This window comes from Nematolebias whitei, chromosome 11 (genome assembly GCF_014905685.2).
Source record: "Nematolebias whitei isolate Nwh7 chromosome 11, NemWhi1, whole genome shotgun sequence".
Lineage (NCBI taxonomy): Eukaryota > Metazoa > Chordata > Actinopteri > Cyprinodontiformes > Rivulidae > Nematolebias > Nematolebias whitei.
The window spans coordinates 6611123-6623779 of NC_056508.1; the positions used below are offsets into that span (position 1 = coordinate 6611123).

The 12657-nt window shown below is 39.7% G+C and overlaps 1 protein-coding gene across 1 annotated transcript in view; it reads right to left on the minus strand.

Moving 5' to 3' along the window:
* The window catches only part of LOC119416599 (probable phospholipid-transporting ATPase IIA), a 99966-nt gene that overhangs the window by 52952 nt on the left and 34357 nt on the right, over positions 1–12657 (minus strand). The window contains exons 3-14 of the mRNA XM_037683788.1: positions 11774–11887; positions 11467–11575; positions 10396–10454; positions 9123–9174; positions 8089–8183; positions 7038–7118; positions 2934–3009; positions 2456–2532; positions 2028–2188; positions 1782–1924; positions 1011–1123; positions 304–513 (exon numbers count right to left, since the gene is read on the minus strand). Of these exons, the coding sequence (XP_037539716.1) occupies positions 304–513; positions 1011–1123; positions 1782–1924; positions 2028–2188; positions 2456–2532; positions 2934–3009; positions 7038–7118; positions 8089–8183; positions 9123–9174; positions 10396–10454; positions 11467–11575; positions 11774–11887 (1290 nt within the window). The remainder of the gene's footprint in view (positions 1–303; positions 514–1010; positions 1124–1781; positions 1925–2027; positions 2189–2455; positions 2533–2933; positions 3010–7037; positions 7119–8088; positions 8184–9122; positions 9175–10395; positions 10455–11466; positions 11576–11773; positions 11888–12657) is intronic.

A 12657-nucleotide genomic window follows, 5' to 3' on the forward strand; every position in this document is an offset into this window, starting at 1 on the left:
GACCTGTAATTACTGTTAATTTGTCAGGTCAGGTGGGGTTTGGAAATGATGGCTACAGGCTGGGGCCAGGTCGGATTGGATTTTTTGGCCCCAAATGCAACTCTAGGGGAAACCCACTGACTTCAAAGCTCTTTCCTTCATGTCAGTGCTTGCCCTGTGCCGTTTGGTTTGTGATTTTGTTAATAAATAATGATTTTTCTCTGCTCCTTGGTTGGAAAATGTGGGTTTAACTTTATAAGCTGATTATTTTCCCAGTCTCAGTGTCAGAAAACATGAATATGTCACTGTGTAGTGACCTCTTACCTCATCTGGACTGGACGCCTGGTAGACCCTGCATGTGTCTTCGTAGTGCTGCTCAGCCTCAGCCTGGTCCGTGACACCATTGGACTCGTACACAGGTGTCACGTTGTGCACAAGGGCAATGGCTTTCACAGCCTCGTGAACTCGACTGCTGATGGTTTTTCTGACCTTGGTGGCTGCTGGAGCCCTGGAGGCTGGAAGGTCATGAGTGGCCTGAGGACAACAACAAGACACCTGGATTAAAATATTGTTAGAAGAGTAAAACGATCAATCTTTTAAAAAGTCAAGAGTTTTTCTAAAACAGGGTCACAATCAGTCAATCACTGCTCTGATAGGGATCTGTAAGCATAACCAGATGTGCAGAGTAAATATGATTTGCTTTTGTGTTGTGACTTTGCTATTTTTAGAAGACTGTGTGCTCCAAGGGTTAATGGTTGTGTCATTAAAGAAGTCCTGTCAGTGCTTCGCTTGTGGGCTGATCCTGTTTCCTGCTTCACTAACCTTTGGTGTCAAGGGGGACAAAGAGTGTCATACGAGATCAGGAAGCATTCAACCAAACAATAATCACAAACTCATACGTTACTCAAGGCACACTGCTCGTCTCTGTTCATTTGATGTTTTCTCAAGGTTTAGGAATTCCAATGTTTTAATATTTAGGTTGTGATTTTTTCTTTCTGTCATGTTCTTTCTTTGTTGTTGCTTTTTCTTACTTGTGTGTAGGCGCTAAATACATGGCTCTGAACTTCATCCATAGAGTCCATCCCGTAAGCCACAGTCCCAAGATGGAGCCGCCTGAATACCATCTCGTTCAGGGTTAGTGTACCTGTTGAAGGGAACATTACAGGCAACTAAATATAGAGAAAAGTTTCAGCATGAGTATACATTACACCAGTCACTAACCCCAGCACAAACTTTATGTGCCGTTTATCTAACTATTCTAGCACTGACATCTGGATTTACAGACTTTGAGACAAAGATCACCTGAACAGACTTTAAATGTGAAATATTGTGGCTAAAAAATTCTATAAAGGAAGTCAAAAGTCTTTGACACAACACAGAACCTCTTCATCCTAACACTTCCTTTAAAAGTATTTTCTGCCAGTATATCAAAAAGACTTCAGGGGGCACGCACATACACCCGCCTGACCTGCAGACCCCACTGGCCTAATCGCACTCTGGATGTGGAAATGGCCAATCATTTTATTGGCCATGAGGGCTGTAAATCTAACGTGTAACGCCTCACGCCTGGGGAAGTGCAGCAAAGGAACTGTTGGGCTATAAATCTGTGCATGGATGAGAGACATTGTTTTTTTTAGGGATTCAATAGGTAGCAGGTCTCTGACAGCAAAGACCCCACCAAAGAGCAACGCCCCCAGGGAAGGATAACACTAAACTAATTTATTAGAAGCTCCTACTTTAGAGCTCAGCCTGCTGGCCTCAGTAGCTCTCTTTGTCACAAAATACAAAGTGAGAAGTGTAACCTGTTTTATCAGTCAGCAGGTAGGAGATGCGTCCAAGCTGCTCTGGTATGGTGCTGGCCCTCACCACCGTTCCTGGGATCTTCGAGTCTTTCTTAATCATCCAGCTGAAAACCATCTTTCCCATATCCAGGTTAACACGCAGACTGTATCAAATTACAAAAGAAAACAAGCATTAAGCAAGCCTTTATTTTTATCACCATCACAAAAACTAATGCTGATGACATTTGACAAAATCTCATCTCGCACCTTATGGGCACAATGTGGGAGAAGAGAAGCAAGAAGCGAAAGATCTGCAGGTACCAACGGCCAGCAAAGTGCTGGAGGGCCACCATGACCAGTGACACCACAACCAGGGCCCCGAACAAGATCTTGGTCAGACAGTTCACCTCCAGGTCAAACAAACCCACCTGACAGGAGCAACAGAGGCAAACACTGTGACTCAAAGGAACAATCAATCAAAGAAAGTTTATTAATTGGCTTTTTTTAACGTATGTGAATGTTTCTGTTCAGTGCCCTGAGATGACTTCTGTTGTGACTTGGAGCTATATAAATAAACTGAATTGAATTGAAAGACCATCTAATTCATTTCAAGTTAAACTGATCACTCATATCTTCAATTAAACATGGGATTTATAAATAAATTGGTGTAGGTTGGTGCTCTGGTTCTACTGTACCTTGTGTCTTGGGTTGGAGGTGTTCATGACACTGCGCAGCTCCTTGCCTGTGTAGATCACAACCCCCACCACTGTGCCTGAGTAGAAAGGGGGTGACAAAAAAGTGCCTCAGGTTACTAGAATAAAGCTTGAACATAAACCACAATATGTCAGAAAGATGTTTCCCAGACCTATTATCCTGACATGAGTAGACATTTTCAAACGAAGAAAGTCACATTTTAAATGACATAATGGATAACACATGTTGGAGTGAGTTCAAGAGGATTTATTCTCCTGCAGGAGAAACACTATAATAGGGAACTTTCCCAGAGCCATTTATAAATGACTAAAGTGTTTTTCTGCCGCCTTTTTTGTTTTGGTTATATTTTAATTTATGTTTAATTTGACAAATATACAAATTAAGATTTCCAGAAAAAGCAATGGTCCTGGTTACTTTGTTACTTTAACTGCATTAAAAGGTCATCAGACAGATATTTACCAGAAGCAACAACGGTGCTGGCCCAAAGGGTGTTCTCAATGCTGAGACTTTCATTAACAGGTGGGTCTCCATCCTCCTGTTCAAACAACAAATACACAAAACTAGAGTCAAAAACCTGTTCAAGAAGTCCCAGCTTTGTTAAACAAGAAAACAATCTTCATTTCTGTTATTTTACATTCACAATGCACTTATGAACATCATGTACATAAAATGAAAATGATCATTTGACAATTCGGATTCAAGGTTCTTTATTTGTCATACTTACCACGTGTGGTACATGTGGTGGAACAAAACTGAGTACAGAGGGACCCAGTTACATCCAACAAAAGTATTAAAATGTAAAAGAAAAACTGTAATAACATCTAAGATATGAACTAAGAAAAATGTTAACTAAAAATACACTAAGCACTAGTAGTCCAAAAACAATACACTGAACAGCAGCATGAACATGTCTGTGTGAGCAGATGAGCACAAATGAACACAGCAACATGAAACAGATCAGCAGCAACATGAAACAGATCAGCAGCAACATGATGTGATTTTTCACAGTGATCATCCTGGTTAGAGATTCATGAGTCCAACAGCTTCAGGGTAGAAGCTGTTCCTCAGTCTAGTGGTTCTACACTTAATGCGCCTCAACCTTCAGCCTGAGAGGAGTGGGGCAAAAAGTGTGTGTTGGGTGAGTGTGGTCCTTCATGATGCAGGTGTCTTTCTTCCTGCATCTGGAGGTGTAGATGTCTGTGATGGTGGGGAGGCTGACTCCAACATCTTCTGTGCAGCCTTCACCACTCTCTGCAAAGTTTTTCTTTCTGCAGCTGTGCAGCCTCCATGCCACACGTTGATGCTGGAGCACAGGATGCTCTCCACTGCACACCTGTAGAAGGAGGTGAGGACTGAGCTTCCCAGACCAGCTCGTCTCAGCCGCCTGAGGAAATTGAGTCTCTGATGAGCTTTCTTGATCAGGCTGGTGGTGGTGTTGCCCCAGCTGAGGTTGTCATTCAGGTGCACACCCAAGTAGTTACGTATAGCTGGAGACCAATTCCACCACAGATCCTCCTATGTTCACGGGGGGGGAGGTGTGTTTGTTCTGTCTGAAGTCCACAACCATCTCCTTTATTTTCTTCACATTGATGTGAAGGTTGTTCTTCCTGCACCAGCTCTCCAGATGTTCCACCTTTTGCCTGTAGCTGGACTCATCATTGTTTGTGATGCATCCCACCACCGCTGTATCATCTGCAAACTTTACAATATGACAGCCTGCATGGGTAGGTGCTTAGAAAATAAAAAAATAAATAGACAACCAATAGCAAAATGTTCAATTTTGTGTTTTGAGGTTTAAACACTAAACGTTAAAGAAACCAGCCTCTTTTTAATATTTCTCAAAAGGCATAGCTTAAGAGGCAGCTGTGGTTGGGTGGTTAGAGCAGTCGTCCTCCAATGCGAGAGTTGGGGGTTCAATTCTACCAGCAGTCACATGCTGAAGTGTCCCTGGGCAAGACACTGAACCCCTCATTGCCTCTGATTAGGGATGCATGATGTTGGATTTTTGGCCGATATCCGATATGCCAATATGTTAAAATGTATTTGGCCGATAACCAATACCAATACTTTTAATATACTTTCCTTTGTCAGAACATAGCTCTCTTATTTAGGCTTATTTGCTACAAAAATTGTGTAACAGCTGTAAGAGCTGGTGACATATATTCAGTAACAGCCATATGATAGCACTTTAACTTATATTAAATGAAACGTGTTAAATGTTATTAATTAGCATCACTTCAACAATTGCTCTTCTCAAGGGCGGACATCTCCTCCTCTCCCTCTCTGCTTTGCTTTTGCTCTGTCCTGTCTTTGAAACTGCTTTAGAGCCTCTCTTCTACAAATCTTCCAAATCATAACTATGGATCTGGATTTGGTCAGTTGGTCTCTCAACACATTTGATAACGTTTCTTTGACAAGAAGACAGGCTTTCGGTGAGCCGATTTGCCCTGTTGGCATATCTCATATCTCATCGACTTTGAAGACTTGATGACATGTCTATCTCTGCTGCCATTTGTGGATTTTAAGGACACATTTATAATTGGATTTATGATAACTGGTTCCTGCTTTTTGGATTCGGCTGGTTCCTGGTCTATCAACAAACAAGGAAGTCGTCGGCAGCAAATCTGGACCTGGTCAGGCTGCCTGCCTTATATGATGGCTTGGTTCGTGCCTCGAGCACACAGACTCTTGGCAGAATGGATCAGATCTCGGGGATTATTCTCAGGCACGTTCCACTGGTATGGTCATTTAATTTGGACGTTTCTGAAGCAAGTGGACCGACACAGACATCATTAAAGTTGTCATTATAGATATCATTATAGATGTCATTAAAGTTCTGCCTGTCCCCAAAACAATCATGTTTTTCTGAATTCGGCTCCCTGACTGGCCTTGACAGGCCATCTTATCTCAACCCGCCTGGAAAGTTTTGTAAACGTGATGATTCTACCCCCTCCCTCCCCAACTACTGAGAAACTTCCATGGACTTTTCAAAGAAGCCCAGCTGAATAAACATTCTGTCATCATTTCAGGACTCAGGATTTGTCTCTGGTCGTCCTTGGCATCCCCCAAGTGTGCACAGATCTCTCCAGAGAGAACTATTTGAACTGAGTGATTTTATCTGAACTTTGCAGTGCCTCTGTGTAATATCTCTGGCTGCACATCGACCTTGCGTCCCCCCCAGGCCCCCCCGTGTAACTTCAGCATCATTATGTGCTCGTGTGCAAGATTTTTTTTTCATTATCACACTGTTGACCTTCAAACAGAGGTTCAAAGCGTGTTAGGAATTTTTTTTGTCTCCAAACCCTATATGTCATTTTTCACCACTTTTATTGTCTGTCCAAACAGGTCCCACTTGTAAATGAGTCTTTGAGGCTCATTGTAACTTATATGTTTAAATAAAGTTTGAATGAATTAGTCACCTGCGATGCTGTCTCACTTGTGGAGGCTTGTTCTGGGTTCCTAGCTGCAGTGTGGGATCCTCTGCACTATTGTGCATGAAGGACAGCCTTTTTAAGTTCAAAGTTTTTGTCTATCCATTGTGCCGTAAGACTAATCATGCTAACGGGGCTAACTAACACTTAACATCCAGATGTCTGTGGTAAAACCCACCCAAGTTCTATCAGCTATTAGCTTCTCAATGACGTTGAAAATGACGGCTTGTAACTCGGGTAAGGCTACGTCGGAAAAATATCTCTGACTGGGGACAATGTAGCGAGGCTCAACATAGTCCAAAAATCTTCAGAATCCAATATCCTCAATGAAAAAAAAACCTTCTGCATCGCCGACATTTTGACTTCTTCCTCTCCGCCGTGATCAGATCAGGTAGACACACATGACGTCATCACGTTGTGCTGGTGCTGCAGGCATCCTTGTCACTGGGTTGTCATACAAAAACAACGTCTTTTATACCGGTGAGTTATTTTGATGGAATGGCCGATGTCCGATATTGAACTTTAACACTAATATCGTCCGATATAGATACCATGCCGATAATATCGTGCATCCCTACCTCTGATGTGTGTTCCATCAGTGCATGAATGTGATAAAGCACTGATTAGTCTCTGTATAGATATAGTAGAGTGCTGTATCAATGGGTAAATGAGGACACAGTTTGTGTTGTAAAGAGTTTTGAGTATCTTGATAAGGTAGAAAGGTGCTATACAAGTACAGTCCATTTACCATTTAAGTACTTAATGTCACCTTTAACAACTAAAAATCCAAACTAAACACAACGTTATAATCAAATATGAAAAACATAAGGCATTAAAGGCATGAAAAGTGTTTTGGTATTAATTTAAATGGTAACTTTTTCCAACAAGCTAAAGGTTAGATTAGGTTTCACAGAAGATACACAAATTGTGTTAAAAAAAAACTGCACTTCATGATTTTAACTTGTGCTTTAGTGCTAATAGGACTAAAGGTGTATTACAACTTCTCAAGGTTGAAGTCATAATTTTCAAGTAAATCCGCTAAGATGCTAAACCAGATGCAAAAGCATTACAACAAATTGCCACTGAAGTCATAAAGAAAAGAGCTTCAGCTAAAATGAAATTTAAGCCTCACCCTGGTGAAAGTTCCAATAAAGTTATGAATATCAATGTTTGGTTCTTCTGCATACACGTAGGATCTGATGAGGAGAAGATCCTGAGAAAGAGAAACAAACAGTGACTCACTTTAAAACCTGGCCATACACACACATTTAACATTTATTGTTTTGTACTTTTAACTAAAGTTGATAGAAACTTTAAAACTATTTCAAAACTATTTTATCCAGCAGGGATCAAAGGTTTGTGTATAAAAAAGTTCAAATTCAGATGAACTCTACGCTTGTCTGATTTTATGTTTTACACTGAATCTTGTTTGAAGCTTTAGTTTAACAGATAAACAGAAGACAGGAAGTACTGAAGGAGGTGTTAATCCAACTTGTTTTCTGAACACTAAAATAAGACCAGGTGTTCCTCCAGACAACAGCTTAAAACTAAAACATTAATTTTAGCCTATTTTCCTCAAAAAAGGTAGACATTATGTACTCGTATGAAAAGCCTAGTATTCGTCTTTGTGGTAACTTTTAGTCAACAAAACAACCATTTTATTTTACAGTACCAAATATTAACCTTTTAGAGTTTTGTACACATTTGCACAACATATATATTGTTTCAATCCTTAATATTTATTACTCCTGATCACCTCCTCCCTCAGCTCACAGCTCTCATGTAACGCTGCATCAAAATGCCAGCAGGGTAGGTTACAGACAAAAACTAAAATTAAATGTAAAATGTGGAACAGCACTGACAACTTCTCAAATGTATCATCACAATAAAAACCAGAGTTCATGGTGATAACTGGTAAGAGCAGTCAAACACTGATAGCCTGTGTAAAGGTGCAGGCCGGAGGTGACTCCCAGCTTTTAACTTGGCTCCTTTGATGTTCAGGCCACCCTACAGTCGACTTCAATGAGTGCTCTGTGCTAATGAAAGACTTGCTCCTCTGAGAACACAACCTGGATCCACACTCACTCCTGTGTTCCTCCATTAACAAAGAACGACACACAACAGTGGAGAAATGACTTCTCTCCTGTGCCTTTCCAACCTCTCCGTCAGCGTTTCGCACTCACAGCAGCAGTCGGCAGCCTCTGGGTGCAGGCCACAGGGAGGCGTAGTTTCCAGTCCGTCTCTCCGTCCAGCTGGTCCGTCCGCAGGAAACAGGAGCCTGTGAACACCAAACAGCACTAATGATGCAAAGTGAACACACTTTGACCTCTAGAGGGCAACCATACGTCAGCCTTTTGTTCAAATAAAAGGACTATACAAACTGCTTCAGCATAAATCACTGAAACTCCACTCCTGAAGGGGTAACCTGCCTGTGCCTCATGTCCATTATTGTCAAAGTTAGAAGTTAGAATAATTCATGAAAAAGGTACAAACTAATGTTTGTCAATGCGAGTGGGGCTGAGCTGCAGATTATTGTTGGCAGAGGCATCCATCACAGCCCATCCCCCGTACTGCATGCGCCATCCTACCCAAACCTTCAAATCATGGCTTGGCCATTCATAATTGACCTAATGGCCTCCATATGGAAGAGAGATAACCAGCCTCAATTTCCAGTAAAACAAAGTTGTTGTTTTTTCCTGGAACAGGATACACAAAAACAACAACCATTTAGCCTTTCTAAGAGTCATATTTGGTTTTATAGAAGCTGGAAATAGAGCTTTTGTGATGTTTTAATGTGTTTGGGCCGTAGTGGGCGCTCTTTGAAAGAGCCAGTGTGTCATCACTGACAATGGCTGTTTTTCATATTTGATTATTCAGATGAGGCATTAAGGCTCGATCGTCTCTCGTCTCCTGTTTTCTCTTTGCATTTCATCTTATGCGTCCCTTGATTTTCCTTTTCATTATCTCCTCATTTGAAAGACAAAATTAGTCCCACACAAATATCAGGAGGGAACAATGTTTCCTCTGGGAGAAGTTTGCCATCATGCAACATTTTGAGTGACAATTTACTAGTGGACTCAGTCACAGTTTATACACTGCGGGGCTTCCTGTTGTGGCTCAGGGTTAATCCCAGCACCTCAGCGCCTTTTTAAACAAGCCGTTCCCCGGCCAGCCTGGCTGTTGTGGATGTCTGGATGAATGACCAGCAGATGTTTACCATTTCTTTCAGAGGTTCTTAAAAAGATCATGTCAGCAGGAACACGTTGGTTCTACAAAGAAAGACAGAAAGAAAAGCATGATTTCAACATCACTTCAAGGTTGTACACACGGCCCCCGTCCGTTCTCTTTAGCTGCAGAAGAATAAGGCCTTGTAGCTATTCATGTGTCACATTACTAAACAGACAGTCAAAAATAATAAACCCTCCAGCCAATTCTCCTGTTGAGACCAAAACAAGACCTCAGTCAGATTTTTCCTTGATTTGATTCCTCTTTTTCTTTAAACAAAATCACCCTTTAAATCCTCTGAACAGCTTTCATAAAGTTAACCTAATAATGGATTAGTGTCAAGCAGTAAACCGTTTGATAAAAACCTTGAATAGTTGTTCAAATACAGGTTTTATTTTAATCAAGAGACGTCAAATGACAACACAACTTTTACATTTCTGGATTACACTAAAAAAAAAAAAAAAAACAGAATCACATGATCAATGTAGCAATCTAAAATCACTGATATGAATGATTCTAACAAATATCTACAGATAAAAACTGAAACTATTTCACATTTCATCTACAAAAACCTCAAACTAATCACGACAGGTTCAACTCAGACCATCACTCTAAACATTCAAAACTATTAAACATCAAACTACAACTGGAATTTCAGAAATTACTAATACAGTGAACCCTCGCTATAACGCGGTTCACCTTTCACGGTCTCGCTGCTTCACGGATTTGCAGCGTGCATTGTGTTCTGCATTCTGATTGGCTAAACAGTCTCTCCAGTACAGTAGTTATTTGTAAAAAATGTTTATACAGTACTTTTATATGTTAAACAAATGCTTGGGCCTGTAAAAAGGTTTTGTTCTTTGGTTTGAATGTTTTATTGAGTATATCATTGTATAATAATTGTAAAAAAAATTAAAGGTTACTACTTCACGGATTTCACCTATCACGGGTTCTTTTTGGAACATAACCCCCGTGAAAAACGAGGGTTCACTGTATCTATTTAATTTACAACAAAACTCTAATTAAAACCATTTTAAGTTCCCCATCTCTTAGTTTTGACAGGCTGAGGCTGAACATTGATCACAAGATTACAAAATCTTTACTAACTTCTTCCACTTCAGTCTCCAGTGGAGCAGAGATGATTAACAACCCCCCTCCCCCGTCCCTCATTATTTGCCCTGATGTAAATGGAAACTTGACAGTCCTAAAAGGCACAACTATTCACAGATGTTCATAAAACCTGGAACAAACAACCTTCAACAAACCTTTTCCACAATTATAAGGTCGCCCACTTGAATGCCACTGCTTTTAACCTTCACTGTGCCTGAAATACAAAACAAGATGCAAACAACAGGTCAGTTAGTTTATTACCTAGAGTTATATATAAGAAACTATCTGAAACTTATAGGAGTACTAAACGTATATAATAGCCTACTGTGTTACAGGTTTCCTTACTTGTAAATAGATTATCAATTTTGTTTTCCATCAAATCCGTCTTTAAAAAGAATCAATGACTCATTGATGTACCCTGCATGTCAAACCAATCACCTCAGTAAATTTGGGAAAACTGCTCTCCTTGCAGATTTAAAGGAATGTGGGGGGAGTTGAGCTTTTTCTCTCATTCCACTTGGAGTGAACGGGCAAAACTGTTTGGAAAAGATCACTGACCCTTGAACTGTGCCGTGACCTTTGGGCTTTGCATATGTAAGACATTAAAGCGCATTAATATTGTTACGCACTCAGAGTTCACGGGACTTCAAATGAGCGCAGCAGCATTTTAGGTGCTATTTTATAAAACGCCAATCATTGTAGCTTCTCATTACAAACAACATTTAGCTAAATGTATATTAAACAAACAAAATAAAAGTTTTTTGTTATGTTACCTCATCTACAGTATATGCTGTCCTAAAAATGTGATTTACTTTTTTAAAAAAGCTCAAAAAATAAAATAAAGATAACCAGACTGTTCTTGAGTAAAAGGCATGATACAAAGTACATCATTAAGTTTCTAAAACACAAATATGCACAAGGGGCACTATCATGGAGGCAAGCAGTGATTATGTTTATGACTAAAACGAGCTGCCACATCAAAGGAGCAAAGTGATGGAAACCACAAGAGGCCTCCTGCTTTTTATTGCTGGTAGCACTTTATACCGAGGCCTCTTATGTACACTTTTACATCTCTGCTTTGAATTACCCACCATTTCCCCTTGCCCCAATAAGTTTTATTAGGACCAGCTTCCTACTGTTAGCTGAAGCTGATCCGGAGATATAAATAACAACAGATATCAACACAGACAAACAATATTGGAGCTGTTCAAGACTTCAAATCTCACCTCGTGTTGAAAGCTTGCTGTAAATCTGAGAGTTCACCTCTTTGTCTCGAAGGTAACATCTTATTTCTTCAATCGCCTCTCTCATGATTGTGATAATCAAAACAAGACCCTAAAGAGTTAAATGTCACAGTTACAAAGTATTTATCAGCAAAGTGGAGGGCAACAAACTAAACATGGAAGCTCTAGCGATGCTGCTTGTAAGTTACACATTTCCAAAGCTGAATTTACATTAAAAGGGACAGGAAACTGAAAAGGATGTCTGAAGAGAAGAAGTGGACTGACAGTAAAGATTAAAAGTGGAACATACCAAAGGGACCCAGTATGTGTACAGGGCACCCAAACGCAACTCCTCAACAAACTGCGAGCAGGCCAGCAGCAAAAAGTACAAGTTGAAGAAGTACTTGAACTGATTGAACAGCACCTTAAAACAAAACAAAGAAATGTGTGAAACATTTTCCACCTGATAAACTATTACATCTAACATGCACAACTGGTTACTTTGGTCAAAGAGTATCAGTGGACAGACACACTCACATCAGTGGTCTGTGTGGCTTGTTAAAACATTTTTGGTGTGTTAGAGGAAGTGACTCCAGGATAATTGTCATAATGTGTGTGCTTCATAGAAATATCACTAACTTTGGTTTAAACAGGTTTAAACAATTTCCTTTACTATTTTTTTATCATCATAATAACTATGTATTTTATATTGACGCAATTGATTACTGCATCAACTAAATATATTCTAAAATCATCCTCAGACAGACAGAAGGCTTTACTATGTTTTCTCATCAAGAATGAACAATCAGCAATCAGAACATGAAAAAATGCCTAATTGTTTCAGTCTGTTAGAGAATTTTGAACTTTATAATTCTGCTTTGTTTTTTCAATAAATAAATGAAAAGAAATCTACTAAAATATAAACAGTAAGAAAAAGTGAGTAGTTGAATCCCTCAGGTAATAAAAAATTAATTACCTGAGGATAATTGATTAAATGTATTAATTATTTATTAATAAAAATTTAAATCTGAAGACAGAAATATTGAATTCAAAACAAATACAGTAGTCCCTTGTTTATCACGGGGATCCGTACCCTGAAGCCCCGCGATAAGTGAAAAATCGTGAAGTAGGAATAGTAGTACAAGTAGTAAGTAGTAGTTCATTTTAGTATATATATATATATATATATATATA